Source organism: Pneumocystis jirovecii, assembly GCF_001477535.1.
Source record: "Pneumocystis jirovecii RU7 chromosome Unknown supercont1.12, whole genome shotgun sequence".
In the NCBI taxonomy this organism is placed as follows: domain Eukaryota; kingdom Fungi; phylum Ascomycota; class Pneumocystomycetes; order Pneumocystales; family Pneumocystaceae; genus Pneumocystis; species Pneumocystis jirovecii.
In genome coordinates, this window is record NW_017264786.1 from 141,318 (window position 1) to 161,201 (window position 19,884).

The window sequence follows — 19,884 nt, forward strand, 5'->3', positions numbered from 1 at the left end:
GATATGTTTGTTTTTATGATACTTTATTTCAAATCATAAAATAAATATATTTTTCTAAATAAAAAATATTGTTATTTAATTATATTTTTATAATTATTTTTTAATTCATTATTTTTATATTTTTGAACGTTTAATGTTATTTAACATTTTAAAATTTAAATTATTAATATTCATCAAGTTTTGTTTTAAGTTCATTTTTAAATTGGTAGATTATCTATATTTTATAAAAAAAATCTTTATATATAAATCAATAATTTAATCTTAAAATTTTGATTAATTATTTGATTTATATTTTGTATATTTTCTAAATTATTTTATTAAATTTCGTATATTAGAATTCGACTTCTAAACATATAACATTGATCTATTTTCTTTAATCTAGTCAAAATAAATAATATTTTTGAATAAAAAGTTATACTTTTTAATCTATATTATAATTATAATTTTATATAATCATAAAAATATGATTAAATAAATTTGTAAAAATATATATAAAAAAAAACAACACAAAAAAACAAAGAAAATTAATATAAATGTTTTATTTTTATATAAAATCAACAAAAAATATTTTTTTAATAGTGAATTCTGGTTTAACGAAATGTATCAATTACTACCGATCTTATTTAAAAGTTTTGAAAAAAAATAAAGATTTTAAGATAAATTAAAATTTAAAAGAAACACCATCTGTTTCTTTTAAACTGAAATTATGTATACTACAGGAAAGGCTGCGATTCGAACAGTGTAAATATAAACTATATTAACAAGAAACATACCTGAAATAATAGGAAAAACTTAAAATATTCAGATGTACAAAACAAAGTACGTTCAGCAACTTCAAACGATCCGTGGGGACCAAGTGGAGCAGATATGAATGAAATTGCACGCATGACATTTGATCCGTATATTTTAAAAATGTTACGAATGTTTTTTTAATAAAATATTAGACATAGCTTTGCAGAGGTTATGGATATGCTTGATCGTCGAATGAATGATAAGGGAAAGAACTGGAGACATGTCTTTAAAGTATATTATAGGATATTTATATATATATAATAATGGGTTTTGCAAAGGCATTAACAGTCCTTGATTATTGTTTACATAGTGGATCAGAAAATACAATAAAATGGGCAAAAGATAATATATATATTATAAAAACGCTTCGTGAGTTCAATTATATTAGTGATGATGGTAAAGATCAGGGATCAAACGGTATTCCTATCATTGTCTATAGAGAGTAAGTTAAGTGTTTTTAGTAAGAATAAAAGCAAGGGATATTACGGAATTATTGCAGGATGATGAACGTCTTCGTTCTGAACGGAAAAACCATACACATATGCATGGTCGTTTAGGATTTAAACATGACAATAGTTATAATACATCAAGTAATACTTTACATAAAAAATCCCCTTATAAAAAATCATCGCCAGCATTAGAAATATCTGATGATGATAAAGAACTTCAATACGCTATAGAAGAAAGCAAGCTTCAGTCTGAAAACGATAAACGTAGGTCTATATTGAAAGCTAAACAGGAAGAAGAAGAACTAGCACTTGCTCTTCAACTTAGTAAAGAAGAGGAGCAATTACGACAAATGGCTTTGCTTCAAAAACAAAGAGGTGATCTTTTATTTGAAAAAAATTACCAACAACTGCAACAGACATCTAACTTTTTTGATAATCAAGTCTTTAGTCCTATACAACAACAACATGACGTTGATTATATTCAAAATATATATTTAAATGCACCTAATACTTTTCAGTCCCAACAAAATTCTAATATGCAAAATATTGGGTATTATCAACCTCTACAGAACTATTCTCAATTAAATTGTCAACAAATAGGTTATCCTCAAATTCAACAGACTATGCAAACAAATAATCCGTATTCTTCACTAATTGATACTCAATTATCTCAACAAAATTTTCCATTAGATAATTTTTATACTAATTGTTCCCAAGATCAATTTAAATCTCTTAGAATGAAATCAAACAACCCTTTTGTTCAAATAACAAATTCTAGCAATTATAAAGATAATTTTAATACTGCTGATACATCATTAGATTTATATAAAAACCAACAAAATGAACCAATTCAAATGAATCAAAATACACAAAATCTTTTTTCTGAAAGACCAGATGCACTTTATCAAGCTAAACTGTCTTCTTTACTCCAATCAGGTAATCCGGGTATTGATACATTTGGAAATGTTGGCGATCTTCGTATTCCTAGTCAACATACAGTTGGTGAGTCTGTTAATTCTTATGGCATACGAATAAAAACTGAACCGACTGGTATTAATTCTTTTTATAATCAGAAAATGAAATCACAAACAAATTCCCAACTGAATGTGCAAACGAATTCACAAACGAATTTGCAAACGAATTTGCAAATGAATCCACAAATAAACCAAGTAAATCTGCAAACAAATCAAGTAAATACCCAAGTAAATCCGCAAATTTCTTTTAATAGACAGCCTATTATGTCTGCACCTACTGGTGTAGGATTCACAAACTTTCCTAGTGAACAAAAAAACATAAGATATCCTTCCATGGATTATTCTACTCCATTAGCCACTCCAGGAATTAACTCATACAGCTCTTATTTACAACCTCATACTTCACAATCACAAAATAATCCTCCATCTGCAAGTTTAATTGAATTTTGACTTTATTTATTTCTTTGTTTTATGTTTTTTATTTATTAATTTATTAAAAAACTAATTTTATATTTTTATTTAATTTTTTATTATCTTTAACTTCGTTTCAATTATCTTGTAAATATTCTGATCTTTATACTAAAAGATGAATATTTACTAATTTGTGATGTTAAGTTTAGATAATCAAACAGATTTAATAAGAAAGAGATCAGAGTTACAACTTCCATATTTCCAACTAAATGAATCAAATATTTCATATTCTACTGATCCGGAAACATCAGTAAATACAAAGGATGGCATTTCTGCACCAAGTGCCAAAAAACCAAGAAATAATATAGGTAGTATATTTTTTTATATGTATATTGCTTAATATTATCTATAGTTTATTCTCAGCCAGATGATTCTGGTATTGGAAATCACTTACAGTCTCAGCTTTATTATGCATTAGAATATCTTAAAGTGAGTTAAAGAGGAAAACATAGATAAATAAAGGGAGTATTGATAAATATACTAGAAAAAAGAATCCCCAAAGACATTACAAGATATATCTCAATATCTTTCTATGTCATTAACAGCAGAGTTTATTGATCGATTACGGACAAATGAAAGAATTGAATATGATCCTTATAAAGATACATATTATTTTAAACCAATACATAATATTCGTTCTGCTGAATCTCTTGTTTCTTTTCTAAGCTCAAGCGTGACAGCAGTAGGCATTATGGTTAAAGATTTGAAAGAAGGGTGGTCTGGTGCTATGGATGAGATTGAACGGCTCGAAAAAGATGGACAGATCCTTGTCCTTAGGACAAAAAAAGATGGTCTTCCAAAGTCAGTATGGCCAAATTACTCAGAAGACCAAGAATCTGTTGATAAAGGTTTCTAAGGAAAAGAGTAAAATGGCTAATTTAATACTAAACAGAATTCAAAGAGATATGGAATTCATTGACAATACCAGCACCATCTGATCTTCCTCGTGAGCTTGAAAAGGGTAAATAATCATATTTCATATATTTTTTTTTTAATAAAAAAAGTTGGGCTAAAACCCACTTCAGTGGATCCTGCAACAGTAAAAAAAATTCCTATAACAACTTTACAAAAGAATAAAAAACGACGCAACCCTAGAGGGAGAATCACAAATACACACTTAAATAGTTTAAAAGACTATAGTGATAGAAGACTTTAATATTTATTTTTGATGTATATGCATTTATTTTTGGTGAGGTAATATATATAAATATATATAGAATAAATTTTATAACAAAAATGTATTATTAGATCGTTTCTAATTATCAGAATTTATTTTTTTATGTTAATGAATTTTTGATTTTTCTAACCAGTTTCTCATACTTTTAGCACTATCATGACCAATACGAAAAACTTTCCGCTTTAAATGATTTTAAATATTATATGTATACTTACACATATATTCAGTATCATCTAAATGACGAAGAAATTCAATTCCTTCTGCAGATCCACCATGAGGATTATGAGCATGATCAGCTATAAGGCATATACGGGATTTAAAAGTCTTTAAGTAAATAACTAATTAAAATAAATATACAACATACCTCCATCAAAATGTATACGAGTTCTTTATCCATAATTCTATATAGTTAAGTTTAAATTATTAATCAAGATATATATACAAATTCAAAAGTTTTTCTGCAAATAAATAATAGTGTGTGGAAAAAGTTCTTAAGTCAACGTTTTGAGGACATGCTTTAAGAGCATTTCTAACACGTAGTGACAATGCATTAGGGAATTCAATATCGACAAAATTACTGTTTAAAAAATAAACTTTCATTTACGATCATATGTCAATTATACTTAATAACCAACATCTCTGCAAGCCAAAAAGGGAGATCAACTGAACTTCCCTCGTTTATCTATGCATCAGTTCTTAATAAATATAATCTTATCCTTCAATTTTATTTTTTACATCACTATCATGGTTTCCTTCCAAATAACCTAATCCTGGCGCTGTATGTTGAAAAATACATGGTAGTTTCTTAAAAAAAAAGTAAATATAATGTTTTGTGTAAAAATTTATATATTTACCGTGTTTTCACAAAGAATATCTTCAAGATCATAGTAATTACTCATTTATTTAAATTAAGAGGTTGATTGATATCGATCAACTTAAGATTAATCACGTTTATAAAATTATTTTAAAAATTTAAAAGAAAACCTTATATATAAAGCTTAAATTAATTAATATGGCATTATATAGCAGCTCTTCTGATTCGGAAAGTGGAGATGATGATCTTGATGGCTTAGATTCGGAAGAACAAGAAGCATCAGGGCTCTTTTTAAAGCGACGCAAAAGACACCGTGCAAAAAATGAGAAAGATCGTGCTATGCTGGGGATTTTTATGGACGAAAGTGATGATGATATGTCAGGATTATCAGAAAAACAGTTAAGATACAAGTATGTAATTTCAAAATTAAAAAAAAAGCTAATTTTAAATAGACATGTTCGTTTTACGTCTTCAAAAGATTTAGATGGTCTAAGTAGGTTAAATGAAAAGTATTCTACACCAAAAGAATCAGGAAATGCAAGAACAATAGATAGGAATAAGTTAGAATACTCTTCTGGGGGTTCAAAGATGCTACATAGTATTCCAAATGAGTTACAGACGCCAAAATCTTTTGGACAATCTAAAGCATTTAAAACAACTAATTCAAATACACCAAATCACTTCAAAAGCTCTGGATTTGGGGCAAAAATAATGGAAAAAATGGGTTATGTTGCTGGTAAAGGTTTAGGATCTCAAGGACAGGGTATCTTGAATCCTGTAGAAACAAAAATAAGGCCAACAAGAGCGGGTCTCGGCTCAATAAAAGAAAGAACACAACAGGATATTGAAGAGTCAAAGAGATGGAATAAAGAAGTAGATGAAGACCAAAAAGATCAATATTCAAAAAGTTTATCTGAGCATAAACAAGAAAAAAAGCATAAAGAAAAACTAAAATACAAAACAGCAAGCGAAATAGCAGGTGGAATGGAAGTCCCTCGTGTTCTTCAACAAATAATTGATATGACGGGAAAAGATGTTAAGTTAATTGAAAATGTCTCTGGAACAATGTCGATCCCAGTAACTTTAAGTCATAATGATGAAATGTATCAAATATCACTGATTGCTAGACATGACTTGGAAATGTATGCTACCGAATGGAAACAATTACAAGATCGTAAAACATACATTGAAATGGAAGAAAATAGGATAAATGAAAAAATAAACCAAGAATCAATAAAAATACAGGAGCTTGAAAGAATTATAGAAGAAATGGAAAAAATAGAGCTATTTTGTAGGAATAATCCTAAAAATAGCCTTGAAATATTAAATGATGTTTCTGAAATGCTAGAAAGAATTCAAATAGAATTCTCTGAAAAAATAGAAACATATCACTTGGATGAAGTCGTTGTTTCTATTCTCTTCCCAATAGTATGCTTATAAATTTATCTATATTAATTTTTTTTAATTTTAAATTTAGATCAAACAAATATTTCTATCATGGGATCCTTTAGAGGAGCCTACTCTTACTTTAAATTTTTTTTGCAAATGGAAAGATGTTTTAAGAACAGGGAACATGTTTAATTCAGATGAGGTAGATAATTCTTTTTCATTAAAACAAAGGTAATTACTTACACTTAAGCATATATATATTAATATTAAAGAACTATGACCCCATTTGAAAACATGCTGCAATATCTATGGATTCCTAAAGTCCGATTAGCAATCAATAATGTATGGGATCCTCATAATCCTTCTTCTGCTCTTCTTCTTTTTGAATCATGGAAAAATTTATTATCACCATTTATTCAAGACTTTATATTAAACCAACTAATACTTCCAAAACTTCAAAAATCTGTTTCTGATTGGAACCCTCGAAATTTTATTAAGAAAAAAGATCATCAACTTCCACATATTTGGCTTTTTCCTTGGTTGCCTTTATTGAAAGAAAATACGGAAACTTTAATTGATAATGTTAAAAGAAAATTTAAAATAATATTAAGTTCATGGGATATACGAAATGGTCCTATAGAAGAACTAAATGCATGGAAGGAAATTTTTGGAGATAATCAATTTGAAAAGTTAATGTTAAATTATTTATTACCTAAATTATCTACATGTCTTCGAGTGGATTTTGATATTGATCCAAGTGATCAGAAATTAGAACCTTTAGAATGGGTGTTTTCTTGGAAAAATTTTTTTAAGCCTTCAGTGTTTGATCGATTATTTGCAGCAGATTTTTTTCCAAAATGGATGGATATACTTTATTTATGGCTTACTGATTCAGATTGTAATTATGCGCAAGTTAGTGAATGGTTTGTATTTTATGAAGATTTTTTATTTATTTACTTAATAATAATTTAGGTATCAGTGGTGGCAACAAGTATTTCCTTCAGAAATGCTTAAAATGCCTATGATCCGTGAATCTTTTGTAAAAGGGTTGGATATGATGAACCATGCACTTAATCTTGGAAAGGATGTTTCTGAAAAGTACCATTATCTTGTTTTCATTTTTTATTATTTACAATTAATAGATTGCCTCCTCCTATAACTGATTTTATAGACTCCATAGAAGCGAAAACTAAAGAAAATCCATTACCTAAGGAATATAAAAAGCAATTTTGTGTTGAAGATATTAAATTTAAAGACGTTGTTGAAGAATTTTGTGCAGAACATGATCTTATTTTAATACCTCTGCGAAAAGCAGATGAAAATACAGGAAATCCTCTCTTTAGAATCACTGCAAGTGCAAGTGGTACAGGAGGTATTGTTATATACATTAAAGATGATGTTGTTTGGGTACAAGATTTAAAAAATAAAAATGAATTTAGTCCTCAATCTTTAAACCATATTTTAACTTTGGCACAAAGATCAAGTTATCGGATATAATTAACGCTAATATGAAAAATATCATTTTATTTATTGAATTTAAAAGTTGCAATTTTATTGTAAAAAAAGATAAACATTAATAGAAATATTTCTTACGAAACGACGATTTTCAACTACTTAAAGACTGTTTTATTGTTTGAAATTTGCAAAATGCGTACTATAAAAAATGCTTATACTCATCTGACATCTAAGGATTCTTATGTATATCCCGAGTCTTCATCTGTGCTAATTTCTATGATGTCAACAGAGTTATCCGCAGTTAAAAATTCTGAAAAACAATCAAAAAATATTCTTCAAGGATCTAATGAAAATGTACTCAAGAATAAATCAAGGTCAAAGTCTCCAATGAGTTTTGCATCACATTCAGGTATTTATACGTTTTTCCTTATATTTATTTATTTATTAATGTTTTAATTGGCGAGGTAAATATAAAAACTCAAGATCAAAATACAGGCTACAGCTCATATTTTGGATATGAAAGGGTTATTATAAGGTTTAAAGAATTCATTAGTCATTTATTTTCTTATCTTTTAGAGGAGATAATGATTATTACAGATGGTTACAAGACTATGCAAAAAGAGACATGTTTACAGATTGGGTTGAAAGTGCTTTTGGTAAATCTGTAGGAAGATAAAGGATACGTATGCATTAGGTTTTAGGTTTTTTTTTTTCTTTTTAGGGAGAATTATTGTCATTTTCAAATTTTAAAAATTGAAAATCCTAAGTCTTTTTTTTTTCAACCTATCATTAACTTATTATTCTGTTTTCAGAAAAGATATTTATTAAACCAGCATTAATTGATTCATATATTTGCATAATTTGTGATTGATTTATTCATTTTTATAAAGCACGAGTTTCTAGCTTTCATTATATTTAGAAAAAAAAGACTTTCTAATTATATAAATAGATGTAGTTTTTGTCATAGGACTTCTTTAACAGACAACAGATTCTACATTTTAAATTTATATAATAGAAAGGGGTTTTAAAAAATTACTAGTTTGATTATGCATTTAGAATTTTCATCTCTAAATATCTTTGGACTAATAGAGTATGTTGAAATAAATATAAGGTATTTGTTTTGTTGAGCCAAATGCTTTTTAATTTAAACTTTTATAGTATTTTTGTGATATAGTATTTCACTAAATTATTTTTTAATTTTTTGTTTAAATACAAGGTATGTTTATTACTATTGTTTTTAGAAATACTAATGCAATTACAAGTTAATTAAAGCTTTAAAAATTTTAAAACTTTATTTATAGTTTTAAACAATTTTAAAAAAAATTATAAATAAAATACCTAAAGGTAATATTTATAAAATGTTATTCTTATACAAACATATTTTTGTAATTGATGAATAAGCATTTCAAACTAGAGTTTCTGATTCTTTAAAGTGATTTTTTATTCTTATTTTCTGACTTATATATTTTTATATCTTTTTTTTAATAATGAACAAGGCTAATTATGACTATATATAGATTATTCTTTGTATAAAATTTTTTTAAGGTACTTTTTTACTTATTTTAAGCAAAGATGATAATTTATAAATTGGAATTACCGTCTGATATTTGTATAAAACATATGTAGAGACAAACGCTGCTTTAGATCTGAGCTTTTCAAATCATAATCATATATGTAAATTCTAATGTTTTTAGATTTAACGATATTTTTTTATTTTGCTATAATTTAAATTTTTTTTAACTTTTTAAATATCAATATTTTAAGGAATTATCTGATTTAATATTGTTAAAACTTTTGATTTATTTTTGAAATAAAACATGATTTTTGATTTTTTTGATTCATATATTTAAAATAAACGAATGTTTTTTATTATTTTTTAAAATTAAGGTTAGTTTAAGAGATTGGTTTTAAAAAAAAACTTTGATGAATGTTGATGACGAGTCAGATTTTATGTTTACTGTTGACAGCTATTTCTACCATTCATGCTTAACTGAGTGATTAAATATATCATAATTATAGTGTTTTGAATATAAACGCTGACTATTATTATTTAGCAGGGTCTTAATGTCGTGAGAAGCTTTCCTTTGATGATTAATCGTTATATTTTTTATGGGTTTTTATAGTGATTAAGGTATGTATTTTAAAAGAAATATTAAACTGCACTGGATGATTTTAAACTATTTAATGACAAGCATATGTCAGAGTTAATACATTGAAGAATATATTAAATTCTGATGCAAATATTTAATCTTTTGCAAAATTCTATTTATACTAATAAATCAAATTAGGGTATTTAAAAAATTAAAGGTAAGAATATTTTATAAGCACAAACAACATGATGATATAATTACTCATAATTCACGACGGTCTTATTAGCCATGCGGCATTGATTAATCTGCTTTAAAGCACGATAATGAGTACTGAATAATTTGTGTTTATAATTATATCATTTAAAAATGGGGTTGACATTTAATGATAGATGTAATTGAGTTATGTTTAAAAATACTTTTATGATTGATTTAAATGGATATAATTAAATACATTTTTTTATCATTTTTGTTCACTTATTAAACATTTTGCTTATTTTTTTGAAGATTTTTTTTTTTTAGAGTTCCCATATTTTGCTTCTAAACTATCTATTAAAGTTTCCATACGTGTTGTTTGTCTTTGTTGTATTAATGCCTGAAGTTGATCTTCTCCTTTTATTTTTTTTAAAGTCTTATCTAAACCAAGTTCTTTTGCAAGCTCTTCTGCTTCAATTGCTTCTTTTTTTGCTTCATTAAGTCTTTTACGCTTCTGAGCAGATGTTTCTCGTGAATAATTTTTATACTTTTTAAGTTCTTTTTGTTCAATACCTTCATCAATCATTGCACGGAATCTCTCTTCATCTAAAAGCATGTTACTGCATAAAACATACGAAAATATATCTTTCATAGATCCTTTGCATTGCTCATAGGCTAAATATAAATCTTTCTTCTCCTCATCCGATCCTAATAATACTAATAAATATTTTTTAGAAAAAGAGAATTTGATTACACCTTGATATGAATTCTTAAATTCTTCTAATGTTTTCCCATCTACAACACTTTCATAAAGATCTTTTATCCATTCAGACCAGTCAATGTCATCTGCTATCTCATCTAATCTTCCAGTTTTATCATATCTTTCACGTCGTTTTTCATCACTTAAAACACCATACGCAAAAGCAATTTCTTCAAACTTAGCATTAGCATCCTTTTTCTCTGATTCTGGTTTTTTATCTGGATGATTTAATAAAGCTTGTTTACGGTATGCTGATTTAATTTCTGCTAACGTTGCATTTCTACTTATTTCTAAAACAAAATATGGATCAATTTCATGAAAATTTTTAGTCAAATTTTCTTTTGACATGCCCTTTTTTAGTTATAAGTGATTTTTGAATAAATTTATTTTTTTTTTTTTTTAAATTGAATGTTAGTTCTATTAAAATAAAGGTTATAGGAAAGTTATTAAACTGATAATTATACTATAGAAAATTAATAATGATCAATAATTTTATATTGTATAAATACATATTTTAAGGTTAGGTTTACATGTTCTCGATTATTTTTCTGAATATATATCATAAGGTTATACAGCCTTTTGTTCTGGATAAAGAAAAAAAGCGATAGATATAATACAATAAACTGCTATAAGCATAATCCCTTCGAGCCAATTACTTTTACCGTCCTAAAAAATGAATTATTTTTCAATAAGCAAGATTATTGGATAACTTGAATTAAATAGTTTATAATAAAAACGCTAATAAACATAATAACCGTTTCGAATGTCTTAAAATACAGTGTAAGGGGTTGTCCAATAATCCACCCAATAATAATAAGAGAAGGAGTAATAAAAAGTGCGATTTGCATGGAAGAACCAAGGGCGACACCAATAGCAAGATCCATTTTATTTTTTATTGATACAATTACAGCCGTAACATGTTCTGCAGCATTTCCTAGAATATAAGTATTGAATTTAAACTCTTTATAGTTATTTTACCAACAATAGGTATAAGTATTAAACCTATAAATGTTTTGTTAACATTATATGAAGCAACAAACAAATCAATTGAATCAATAAGATATTCTGCACATATTGAAACTAAACCTGTAACCAAAATGAGAAGAATTCCAGAAATAATGGGAGGAATAGATTCTTTATGACTATCTTCAATAACTGTATCGTAAAATTCTGTATGTGTTTTTAGCTACTATACATTAAATCTAAGCATTTAAATGGATTAAATCACTTGAAAAATTAAATATAAAAAGTATATAATTAACAAAAATATTGATGTACCACGTGATAATATAACAATGCTTTTATTTGTTTCATCTGTACCAGGCAATGATAGTCTAAAGGCAGCAGGTATTAAAAGAGAACTTGTTGCTACTGCCATAAGAGATGACATAGTTTGTGCAAGAGTCATATTAAATTTCTGTTCTCGATAATATAAACCACCTGCAATAAAACATATTCCAAGAACCTTGAGATAAATTAATTTGGAAAATTTATTCAAATAATAAAAATACTAATAGGTCGTTTGATAAAATAGATCCTAGCATAGATGTCTGTACAATTCTTAATTGCCCTTTACTCAATGCAATAATGGAAATGATCAATTCTACAACATTACCGAGACTAGAAAAAAAGTAAAAAAAGCATTGTATAATCTTACAATATACCTTGCATTAAGAAGACTTCCCGTAGTCTTAAGGTATTAATACATATCAATTTTTCTATAAAATAGACAAATACCTGTCCAATGTTCATGGAAAGTTCTTCAGTGAGAAAACTAAGTATCTAAACACTTTTTAAAAACGTATACACGAATTGTTTACTGTATTTTACCGCTGCTAAAGGAATAATTGCTATAAAATTAAAAATAAATGTCATTGTGTGATTCCAGTCAAAAAATCCACTTAAAATACCCAATGGCACAAAAACTAGAAAAATATTCACGTAATTACTTAAAAGAATTGAACGGGCAACTGAATATGCACTCCATGTACTATTTTCTTGGCAAGAATTATTATATTCATTTTGTAAAGGTTCTTCTGATTCTACTGGGCTACCATTATGGAGATAAAATAATTGATCAGGTATTCCTGTTAAAAGTCTATTTTTATGTGTTTCTGGACTTTCTAAATATAAATATTATTAATTTAAATACTTTAAGAATTGTTTATTTCTTACGCATAATAAAAATTGATTACGAGAACAATTAATCGAAGATAAGACACGAAAAATGAAAATATAAAATGTTTAGTGAATTATAGATTTATTATTTTATTTATAGTATTTATTATTTATAGCAATAAATTAAATGCAAATATATTAATATGATGATTATTTAAATGATATTTTGATTGCAATGAACAAACTGCCAATGAAATAATGAAAAGATCTAGATAATAATATTTTTAAAGCCATACTTATTGAAAAACTTGTTGTAATAAAAATATTATATATATATCTTTTTATTTTGACGTAATATTAACTTGATTAAAAATGATAAGATCTTGTTCCACTTTTTTATCTGACAAAATGATATTAATAATTGATTTGTTTTTTGTTCTTTTTTATTCTTTATGAAACGGATATATTAGACAAGTAATTATGTATTTCTGTATTTAAAGAGACAAAATCTGCAATCGAACAAGAGAAAGTAAACGAATAATCTTTCTTGAATCATGTGTTTGCCGATATTTAAATCTTGCTATATCATGCTGGCTTTCTGGAATTGGAGTAACGTGCTTATTTTTTTCCATGTTTTTTAGCCATGTTGAAAACTCTTTTTGTATATAATTGATGAGCATTATTGCATCACATGTTTCTGAATATTTAGTTTCACTTAAGTTCTTTTTTTCTTCATCAAAGGTATATGAAATAAGCTTCCCTTCTTCTACTTGCATTATTTTGTCTGTTAAATTTTGGTTTTTTAATTGCTGATCTTGGGATTTTTTATTTTGATCTGTTAAAAAATTATTTTCTATATTCTTTAAGATAGAAACTGAAAAAAATGATTGTTCTTTGTCTTCTTTATTTTCTTCTATAGTTTTATTTAAGTAATTTATATTATTTTGGTTTTTTTTTTGAATTTGATAAAACGAAAATGGCCTTTTAGATAAGAATTGAATAGGTATATTTCCTTCAGCAGACTGAAAATTAGGAAAAAATTCAGATTGTCGATGCTTAATTGATGGTATTTCAGGAACACTAGGAAACTCTTTTATACTAAGGAATTCTTTTACTGAATGGCAAGAAAGAACCTCAGATTCTTGACTCATATTCTACTTTCTCTAAATATTAATCAATTAACGCAAAAAATTTGTTTTAAAGTTTACAATGTAAGATAAAATCAAGTTTTATCTTTTATTTTAATAAAAGAGTTTTATAATGATTTATTGTTATCAATATTTTCCTAATGACCGCTTATATCGGTTAAAATATTGATAACGTAGATATCATAAATACAAAATGCATATATTTACGAATAATTTAATTTAAATAAATAAAAGATAATAAATGAATATTTATTCCAACAATTATTTATTTCAAATAATGATATCAAAATTAATTATAATGCTATTTTTTTTTCCTTTTTTTATCTATACAAGTATCCAATTCTCCTGTAAACATATTGTTTTAACATTCTACAATCCGTACAATCCGCTTTTGCTATTTTTCAAGGATTAATTTCCAAACAATAAAACTAACTAAATGCGGATACATTTGTATATAAAATATAAATAGATAATTAGAGCTTAAAAATGCCAAAAAGTTCCAGTATGACGTATAAGTATTGAAAACCATAAACATGCATGAGATGCAGTATATGAATGGTATCACTTTATTCTATATGGTGAGTAGAAAACAAATAAAGATAAAAATAAACGAATTGAATATATAAATGCTCACATAATATATATCTGTATAAGAAAAAATTATTTATAAAGAATCCATCTACCCTTGCCTGCGTAATACCAACCAGAAAGCGTTGGCATGATCTTCGAAATCATGTTTGTTACAAGCGTTTTATTAACATGGCGCCATTCATCTCCATGATTGCGTATTTTAAGCCATATGTCTTTGCTTGTTATAACAAGCCTTTCCTTGACTAAATCCCGCTTTTTCGAACACTTCCACTTGTATAAAGCATCACGGCAGCAATGCCGTATTAACCGCCGAAGATTCCAGTCCCCCACTGTTGCATAAACGCCTACTGCTCTGTCAACATGCAGAATTAGCCCACTATTAACAAGCTTTCGCAGACAACTCCGTATTGTACGGCAAATCTCAATCGATTGTGACCAGCTCGTCCCCATTGACACTTCTGATGCACTAACCCTGTTCTTCCCGTCCACCTGGTCCTGCTCACTCTTCTGCCTCCCTCGCATAACAATACATTTTGCTGCATACTCAATCTCTCTATCCACACGTAAAACCGACACTGTAAACTCACGTAAACTATTTTCCACCGCTCTGTTCAACACAAGCCGTTCCAGATTCTGCATTGTATGTTCTTCTTCCTTTATCGTCCTAAATGACTCCACTTCCTGTATTTTTTATACATTTTTCCCACTACCATAATACATACTCCCAACCGTATGCTTCCATACATCACTACCGGCTCCTTATTGTGTTTTGATAAAAATGATTCAATCACTGCCCGCTTCGTGTCCACATCTACTATCCATGCCTTTGAAAGAACCTCCTCTTTCAGCCGCAGACGCTCCTCCCACCCCGCTATCTCTATATTTGGGTCGTTTACTACCTCTACCTCTGTCAGCCGATGCCGTCAAAAGACCCGCTGCCACAGCGTGCATCCTCTCCCCCATACCCAACTTTATCACCTGAATCTGTCGGCGCCCATGCCACCGTTGGAAAGTCCCGCGGACCCGGATCCGCGTGCCAATCTCAAGTTGACCCTCTGCATCTGGCACGTCTGGCACAAGCTGCCGATGCTGGTCCTCCTTCAAAACGAGCTCCGCTATCCGCCCGCTTGCATCGTCTACTGCCTGCCCATCAGACACCGCGCATACACCACGCATATAGCACGCATATACTCCGCATATACTGCGCATACAGCCCACTCTCTAACGCATATACCCGGCCATCCGGCCATATACGCCATACGCACCATACGCACAGACACTGTTCCAGCGCATATATGCTGTATTCCTGCGCATACGCCCTGTTTTTCACGCATACATGCTGTGTTTGCGCGCATATACCCCCTTTCTGCATACATGCGATAAAGTCCCGCGTCTCATAGCGCTCCACAGCCACTACAACCCCCACGAGATGGATCCAGCGAATCGGATGGTTCAACCAGAAGAGCGCCGGTCCGTCTGGAACACGGTCAGTTCTGCTCTGTGCAGCGCTTGCCTGTTGTTGGCTTAGACAACCCTCGAACCCCTTAATTGCACGCAGCGTATAGACATCGCTCGCAAACAGCTTGACCCACGTGTGGTAGACGGGGGAGTGGCGGAAGAGGACGGGCGGGTAGAACTCGGACGCTTCGCGCCTCATGCCACAGCGGCACAGCGCAGCGCCCTCCTTGTTGCCATGGCAGCGGGCGAGCAGGGCATGTTTGGCGTGTTCAGGGGGTATATTCAGGGGATATAGAGAGTATTGGAGATATTAGGGGTATTAGGGTGTTTTCGGTCTATTTAAGGGTATTTGGGGGGTATTAGGAGCATATTGAGGGTATTTTGTGTATCCGTTTTCCCGTGCCTCTGGTCTTTCATGACAGCTTTGTGGGTGCTCTTCTCTGCATTTTGTCTTTTGCAGGCGCTTATTTTAGTGTTTGGAAGTCAGACTCTACTGTTTAGACGCTGTATTTGTGTATAATGCCCGGTGCTGTGTGTTTGCACGAGCAGGGATCGTTTGGAGTGAAACAGGAAAAGTAGGAGAAACAGCAGAGTACAGGGCACTGCTATTACAGTCAGCTTTTTCTTTTGTTCTTTATTTTTGTTCTTTATTTTTGAATATTTTTAAATGCAGTTGGATCTGCAAAAGAGTGTGCTAAGATGGAGAGTATCGGGGCCAACAAATGTGCAGACGATATATGGCCAAAGAATATTTAGTCGGGAAGCGGTTCCGGCATGGAAAACACAGGTGTATACAGAGGTCCCGGAAACGGGTCTTGCAGAGGTGGGACAGTGTGTTTTTTGCCATTTTATATGGATATATTGTGTGGGCAATTGTTTGCTGAGGATATACAGGTAGCATTTGTTGGAAGAAGCAATGTAAGTTATATGAGGCGTTCATTGAATACATGGTTTGACGCAAAAATGCAAAAATTTCGTCAAGTGTTCAGGCTTTATTTGAACGCGGTGTTTTGCTTTATATTGTGTCTGATTTTGTCTAGACAGGAGTAAGAAAACGAGTTTTTTGAAAGGGTTATGATGAAATATAGAAATCTACATGTATTAATTTTCTAACAAATCAATCACTGGCTAAAACATCTAAAAAGCCAGGCCGTACACGAAGTATAAATGGATTCATTATTCCGGGAAAGATTGGTCTAGTTGATCTGCCAGGATATGGTATGGGCTCAAGGGAAGCATGGGGAGTAGAAATAATGAAGTATTTAAAGGAAAGAAAACTGTAGAGAGGCTCATTTGCATTAATATATTATTGATGGCGTCTAGATTGAGAAGAGTGTTTGTGCTGATTGGTAGTGATTGTGGATTTAAAGAAACAGATAGAATGATGCTGAGTAATTTAAATGATTTGGGTATTTCATACCAAATTCTTATTACCAAGATCGATAAGCTAAAGAAACATCCAGAAGCACTTTCTGCACTTTTTTTTGAAGCAAAAAACATTATAGAGACCTATGGAAGTTCCGGATTCCCAGAAATACTTGGTATAAAATGTATACAGCCTGTTGCTGGCATTAGTAATCTTCGTTGGGCGATTCTTCGTGCTTGTGGTTGGTAATTTAAAAAGCAGCGCCAAAGATCTATAGAAAACACAAAAATATATCTTATGTTTCTATTTTTAATAATACATCAAAATTCGTGAATTTGATCTGAAAAAAGATACATTATATTTATCTTTAATATAACCTTAATAAATATAAAATTGCATTAAAACTTGAAATATTCTATTTTCTGGAAAATTGGGTTAAAAAACTAATTGTATATTTTTAAATCATTACTAATCATCTATTATTTTAAAGATTTATGATCTTTCCTGATGATTTTACAATAAATATACTTAATTTTTACTAATAACTAGAAACTTTAGTAAAATTTCTATCTTAATATTCTAACAATATAAACAATATAATATATCTCGAAATGTAGCTTTCTATCTGACATTGAAACTCTTCGACAAACTCATTCATTTTAATAATTTCAATTTAGTAACATGAAATACAATCAAGTAAACATTTTAATACCAAAAAACATATTTTCTTTAAAAATAATATCATTATTTCCGCCATAAAATATATACCAAAAATTTATTTTTGATTTTATAATTTTTAAATACAGCTATTATTCAATAAAAATAGTATATAAATAATCCCATCAAAATTATATAAATTGCTTAAATATTATAAACAATTTATAAATCTTTATAAAATATATAATTTTTTTCAAAAACATATCTATTATACATTTACTTTATACTTGTTTACATAAAGTATTATACCATTATCCATCAAGCTTTGCAAAGCACTTAGAAAAACGCTGCATCGAGATGACACAAGGTTTTGGAAAAATCTCTAAAAAACTAAGCAAAACACACAATAAACAAATAAAATTAAAGCGTGGAGGTTATAGATGCACATAATACATATATATAATAACTAAAATGTATTTAGCACGAGTGATTCAATCTAAAAAAGCATCAATAAAGAAAGCACAAAATCTTCAACGAGTAAACTATTCAACAGATTTTTTTTGAAAAAAAAGCTAATGTATTCTTAAAACAGGCACTGACAAAGTCAATTAATGAAAAAAATGAAGCAATTTTGGCACAGCGTGCAAGTTATTCCGGGAGTTTTTCATTAATCAAACCAAAAAAATTATTATCAAACTCTTCAAAAAAAAATGCAAAATAAATTTATTATAATCTATAATCCAGCACCAAAGCACCATCAACCGTATATTTAAAGCATCTATTCATTATTTAAGTGCTTATTCACTGCTCTCAAACAATGTCAATTGCAACAAAAAAAACACCTATATCACACCGTGGGTTAGGATTGTGACTGAAAAATATATAAGAAATGTAGATTGATCGGTATCTTTACGATCAAAAAAGCAAGAGGATATGCCATAGCAGTCTTTTTGTTCAATACTAGACTGCTGCCATTTACTTTTATACATTCCTCAAGAATAGTTGACCTGGTCAAGGAATCTAGCTTTAAAGTCTTTTACAGACAATTTGGAAGTTGAGAGCTGACGGCCAGGAAACATTTCAAAATCAATTGCTATTTTGATCTAATTTCTTTACATGCATTCTCTGCTCTAAATACATGTTACCTGCAATCTACATATGTCTTTTTTGATAAACCATTCTGCAGATATTATTCACATATAATATTCATTCATGGTTATGCATTATTTACATACATCTATAATATTGTCTTTTACTACTCAAAAATCTCTACAAGTCACCAACTAGATACTTTTATATATACAGCTATTTTCTGTTGTCCCACTATATGTTTTATTTTCTATACTAATAATACAGTATTTTCTATATTTATTAATACAGTGCTTTCTATACTAATAATGCCATATTCTCCCTTCAAATCCTGCTCCTAACATCCCATTTTCACCTATTCCTTCACTCTTACACTAAGTTCCATTACGATACTCTACAGCCCAACACTCCCTTTTAATATACCCCTTTGATACAAACATTTAACACCAAATAACCTCGTTATCTCATTCTATTTTTGCATATTAAGCTATCTTAAATACTAATATGTGTTTATATATTTTTCATTTGCTCTATATACACCCATTATGTGCATACTGACACCATCCTACAACTAACTTGGTTTTATTCTGATATTCTATACTACCCTGAATCATTCTATACTATCTACATCATCTACATCATCTATATCATCTATACAGTTTGCATCCTATTATACTTATACTGCCTATATTATCTCATTACTCGTTAGTCGACGCCTCTATATACTAACACTATACAATATATAGCAACAACATAATAATACATATAATACTACATAATATATACTATTACATACTATTACATACTATTGCGTACTACTACGCACTACTAAACACTAATACACACCTTACACTGCACTACATTACACTACACAACAATACACAAACACCTCTT

The 19,884-nt window shown here is 29.1% G+C and overlaps 11 protein-coding genes across 11 annotated transcripts; 6 read left to right on the forward strand and 5 right to left on the reverse strand.

Moving 5' to 3' along the window:
• Positions 1–706: 706 nt before the first annotated feature.
• T551_02674 (uncharacterized protein) lies at positions 707–2,665 on the forward strand (the record flags this gene model as incomplete). Its single annotated transcript, XM_018374937.1, has 5 exons — positions 707–741; positions 786–899; positions 945–1,023; positions 1,071–1,209; positions 1,254–2,665. 5 exons carry the CDS (start codon positions 707–709, stop codon positions 2,663–2,665), a joined length of 1,779 nt encoding a protein of 592 aa, XP_018228817.1.
• Positions 2,666–2,822: 157 nt separating this feature from the next.
• T551_02675 (transcription factor TFIIE subunit TFA2) lies at positions 2,823–3,842 on the forward strand (the record flags this gene model as incomplete). The annotated part of the gene is made up of 5 exons (XM_018374938.1): positions 2,823–2,994; positions 3,039–3,115; positions 3,171–3,534; positions 3,579–3,647; positions 3,691–3,842. The coding sequence occupies 5 exons, from the start codon at positions 2,823–2,825 to the stop codon at positions 3,840–3,842; spliced, it is 834 nt and encodes a 277-aa protein (XP_018228818.1).
• Positions 3,843–3,968: 126 nt separating this feature from the next.
• T551_02676 (DNA replication protein PSF3) lies at positions 3,969–4,762 on the reverse strand (the record flags this gene model as incomplete). Its single annotated transcript, XM_018374939.1, has 7 exons — positions 3,969–4,036; positions 4,079–4,187; positions 4,228–4,264; positions 4,306–4,440; positions 4,487–4,545; positions 4,599–4,667; positions 4,718–4,762. 7 exons carry the CDS (start codon positions 4,760–4,762, stop codon positions 3,969–3,971), a joined length of 522 nt encoding a protein of 173 aa, XP_018228819.1.
• A 113-nt stretch (positions 4,763–4,875) lies between these two features.
• T551_02677 (uncharacterized protein) lies at positions 4,876–7,563 on the forward strand (the record flags this gene model as incomplete). Its single annotated transcript, XM_018374940.1, has 6 exons — positions 4,876–5,087; positions 5,130–6,105; positions 6,155–6,297; positions 6,339–6,989; positions 7,039–7,164; positions 7,209–7,563. 6 exons carry the CDS (start codon positions 4,876–4,878, stop codon positions 7,561–7,563), a joined length of 2,463 nt encoding a protein of 820 aa, XP_018228820.1.
• Positions 7,564–7,713: 150 nt separating this feature from the next.
• On the forward strand, positions 7,714–8,278 carry T551_02678 (uncharacterized protein; the record flags this gene model as incomplete). Its single annotated transcript, XM_018374941.1, has 4 exons — positions 7,714–7,930; positions 8,005–8,056; positions 8,098–8,185; positions 8,243–8,278. The coding sequence occupies 4 exons, from the start codon at positions 7,714–7,716 to the stop codon at positions 8,276–8,278; spliced, it is 393 nt and encodes a 130-aa protein (XP_018228821.1).
• A 1,823-nt stretch (positions 8,279–10,101) lies between these two features.
• Positions 10,102–10,911, reverse strand: T551_02679 (uncharacterized protein; the record flags this gene model as incomplete). The annotated part of the gene is made up of 1 exon (XM_018374942.1): positions 10,102–10,911. The coding sequence occupies one exon, from the start codon at positions 10,909–10,911 to the stop codon at positions 10,102–10,104; it is 810 nt and encodes a 269-aa protein (XP_018228822.1).
• Positions 10,912–11,130: 219 nt separating this feature from the next.
• Positions 11,131–12,742, reverse strand: T551_02680 (calcium/proton exchanger; the record flags this gene model as incomplete). The annotated part of the gene is made up of 10 exons (XM_018374943.1): positions 11,131–11,229; positions 11,274–11,497; positions 11,542–11,749; positions 11,792–12,028; positions 12,075–12,183; positions 12,228–12,253; positions 12,301–12,345; positions 12,394–12,488; positions 12,528–12,686; positions 12,739–12,742. The coding sequence occupies 10 exons, from the start codon at positions 12,740–12,742 to the stop codon at positions 11,131–11,133; spliced, it is 1,206 nt and encodes a 401-aa protein (XP_018228823.1).
• Positions 12,743–13,175: 433 nt separating this feature from the next.
• On the reverse strand, positions 13,176–13,832 carry T551_02681 (uncharacterized protein; the record flags this gene model as incomplete). Its single annotated transcript, XM_018374944.1, has 1 exon — positions 13,176–13,832. One exon carries the CDS (start codon positions 13,830–13,832, stop codon positions 13,176–13,178), a length of 657 nt encoding a protein of 218 aa, XP_018228824.1.
• Positions 13,833–14,489: 657 nt separating this feature from the next.
• On the reverse strand, positions 14,490–15,596 carry T551_02682 (uncharacterized protein; the record flags this gene model as incomplete). Its single annotated transcript, XM_018374945.1, has 3 exons — positions 14,490–15,101; positions 15,143–15,168; positions 15,212–15,596. The coding sequence occupies 3 exons, from the start codon at positions 15,594–15,596 to the stop codon at positions 14,490–14,492; spliced, it is 1,023 nt and encodes a 340-aa protein (XP_018228825.1).
• Positions 15,597–16,545: 949 nt separating this feature from the next.
• Positions 16,546–17,493, forward strand: T551_02683 (ribosome biogenesis GTP-binding protein YsxC; the record flags this gene model as incomplete). Its single annotated transcript, XM_018374946.1, has 5 exons — positions 16,546–16,701; positions 16,773–16,859; positions 16,919–16,924; positions 16,967–17,157; positions 17,202–17,493. The coding sequence occupies 5 exons, from the start codon at positions 16,546–16,548 to the stop codon at positions 17,491–17,493; spliced, it is 732 nt and encodes a 243-aa protein (XP_018228826.1).
• A 765-nt stretch (positions 17,494–18,258) lies between these two features.
• Positions 18,259–18,622, forward strand: T551_02684 (uncharacterized protein; the record flags this gene model as incomplete). Its single annotated transcript, XM_018374947.1, has 3 exons — positions 18,259–18,334; positions 18,383–18,438; positions 18,494–18,622. 3 exons carry the CDS (start codon positions 18,259–18,261, stop codon positions 18,620–18,622), a joined length of 261 nt encoding a protein of 86 aa, XP_018228827.1.
• Positions 18,623–19,884: the final 1,262 nt, after the last annotated feature.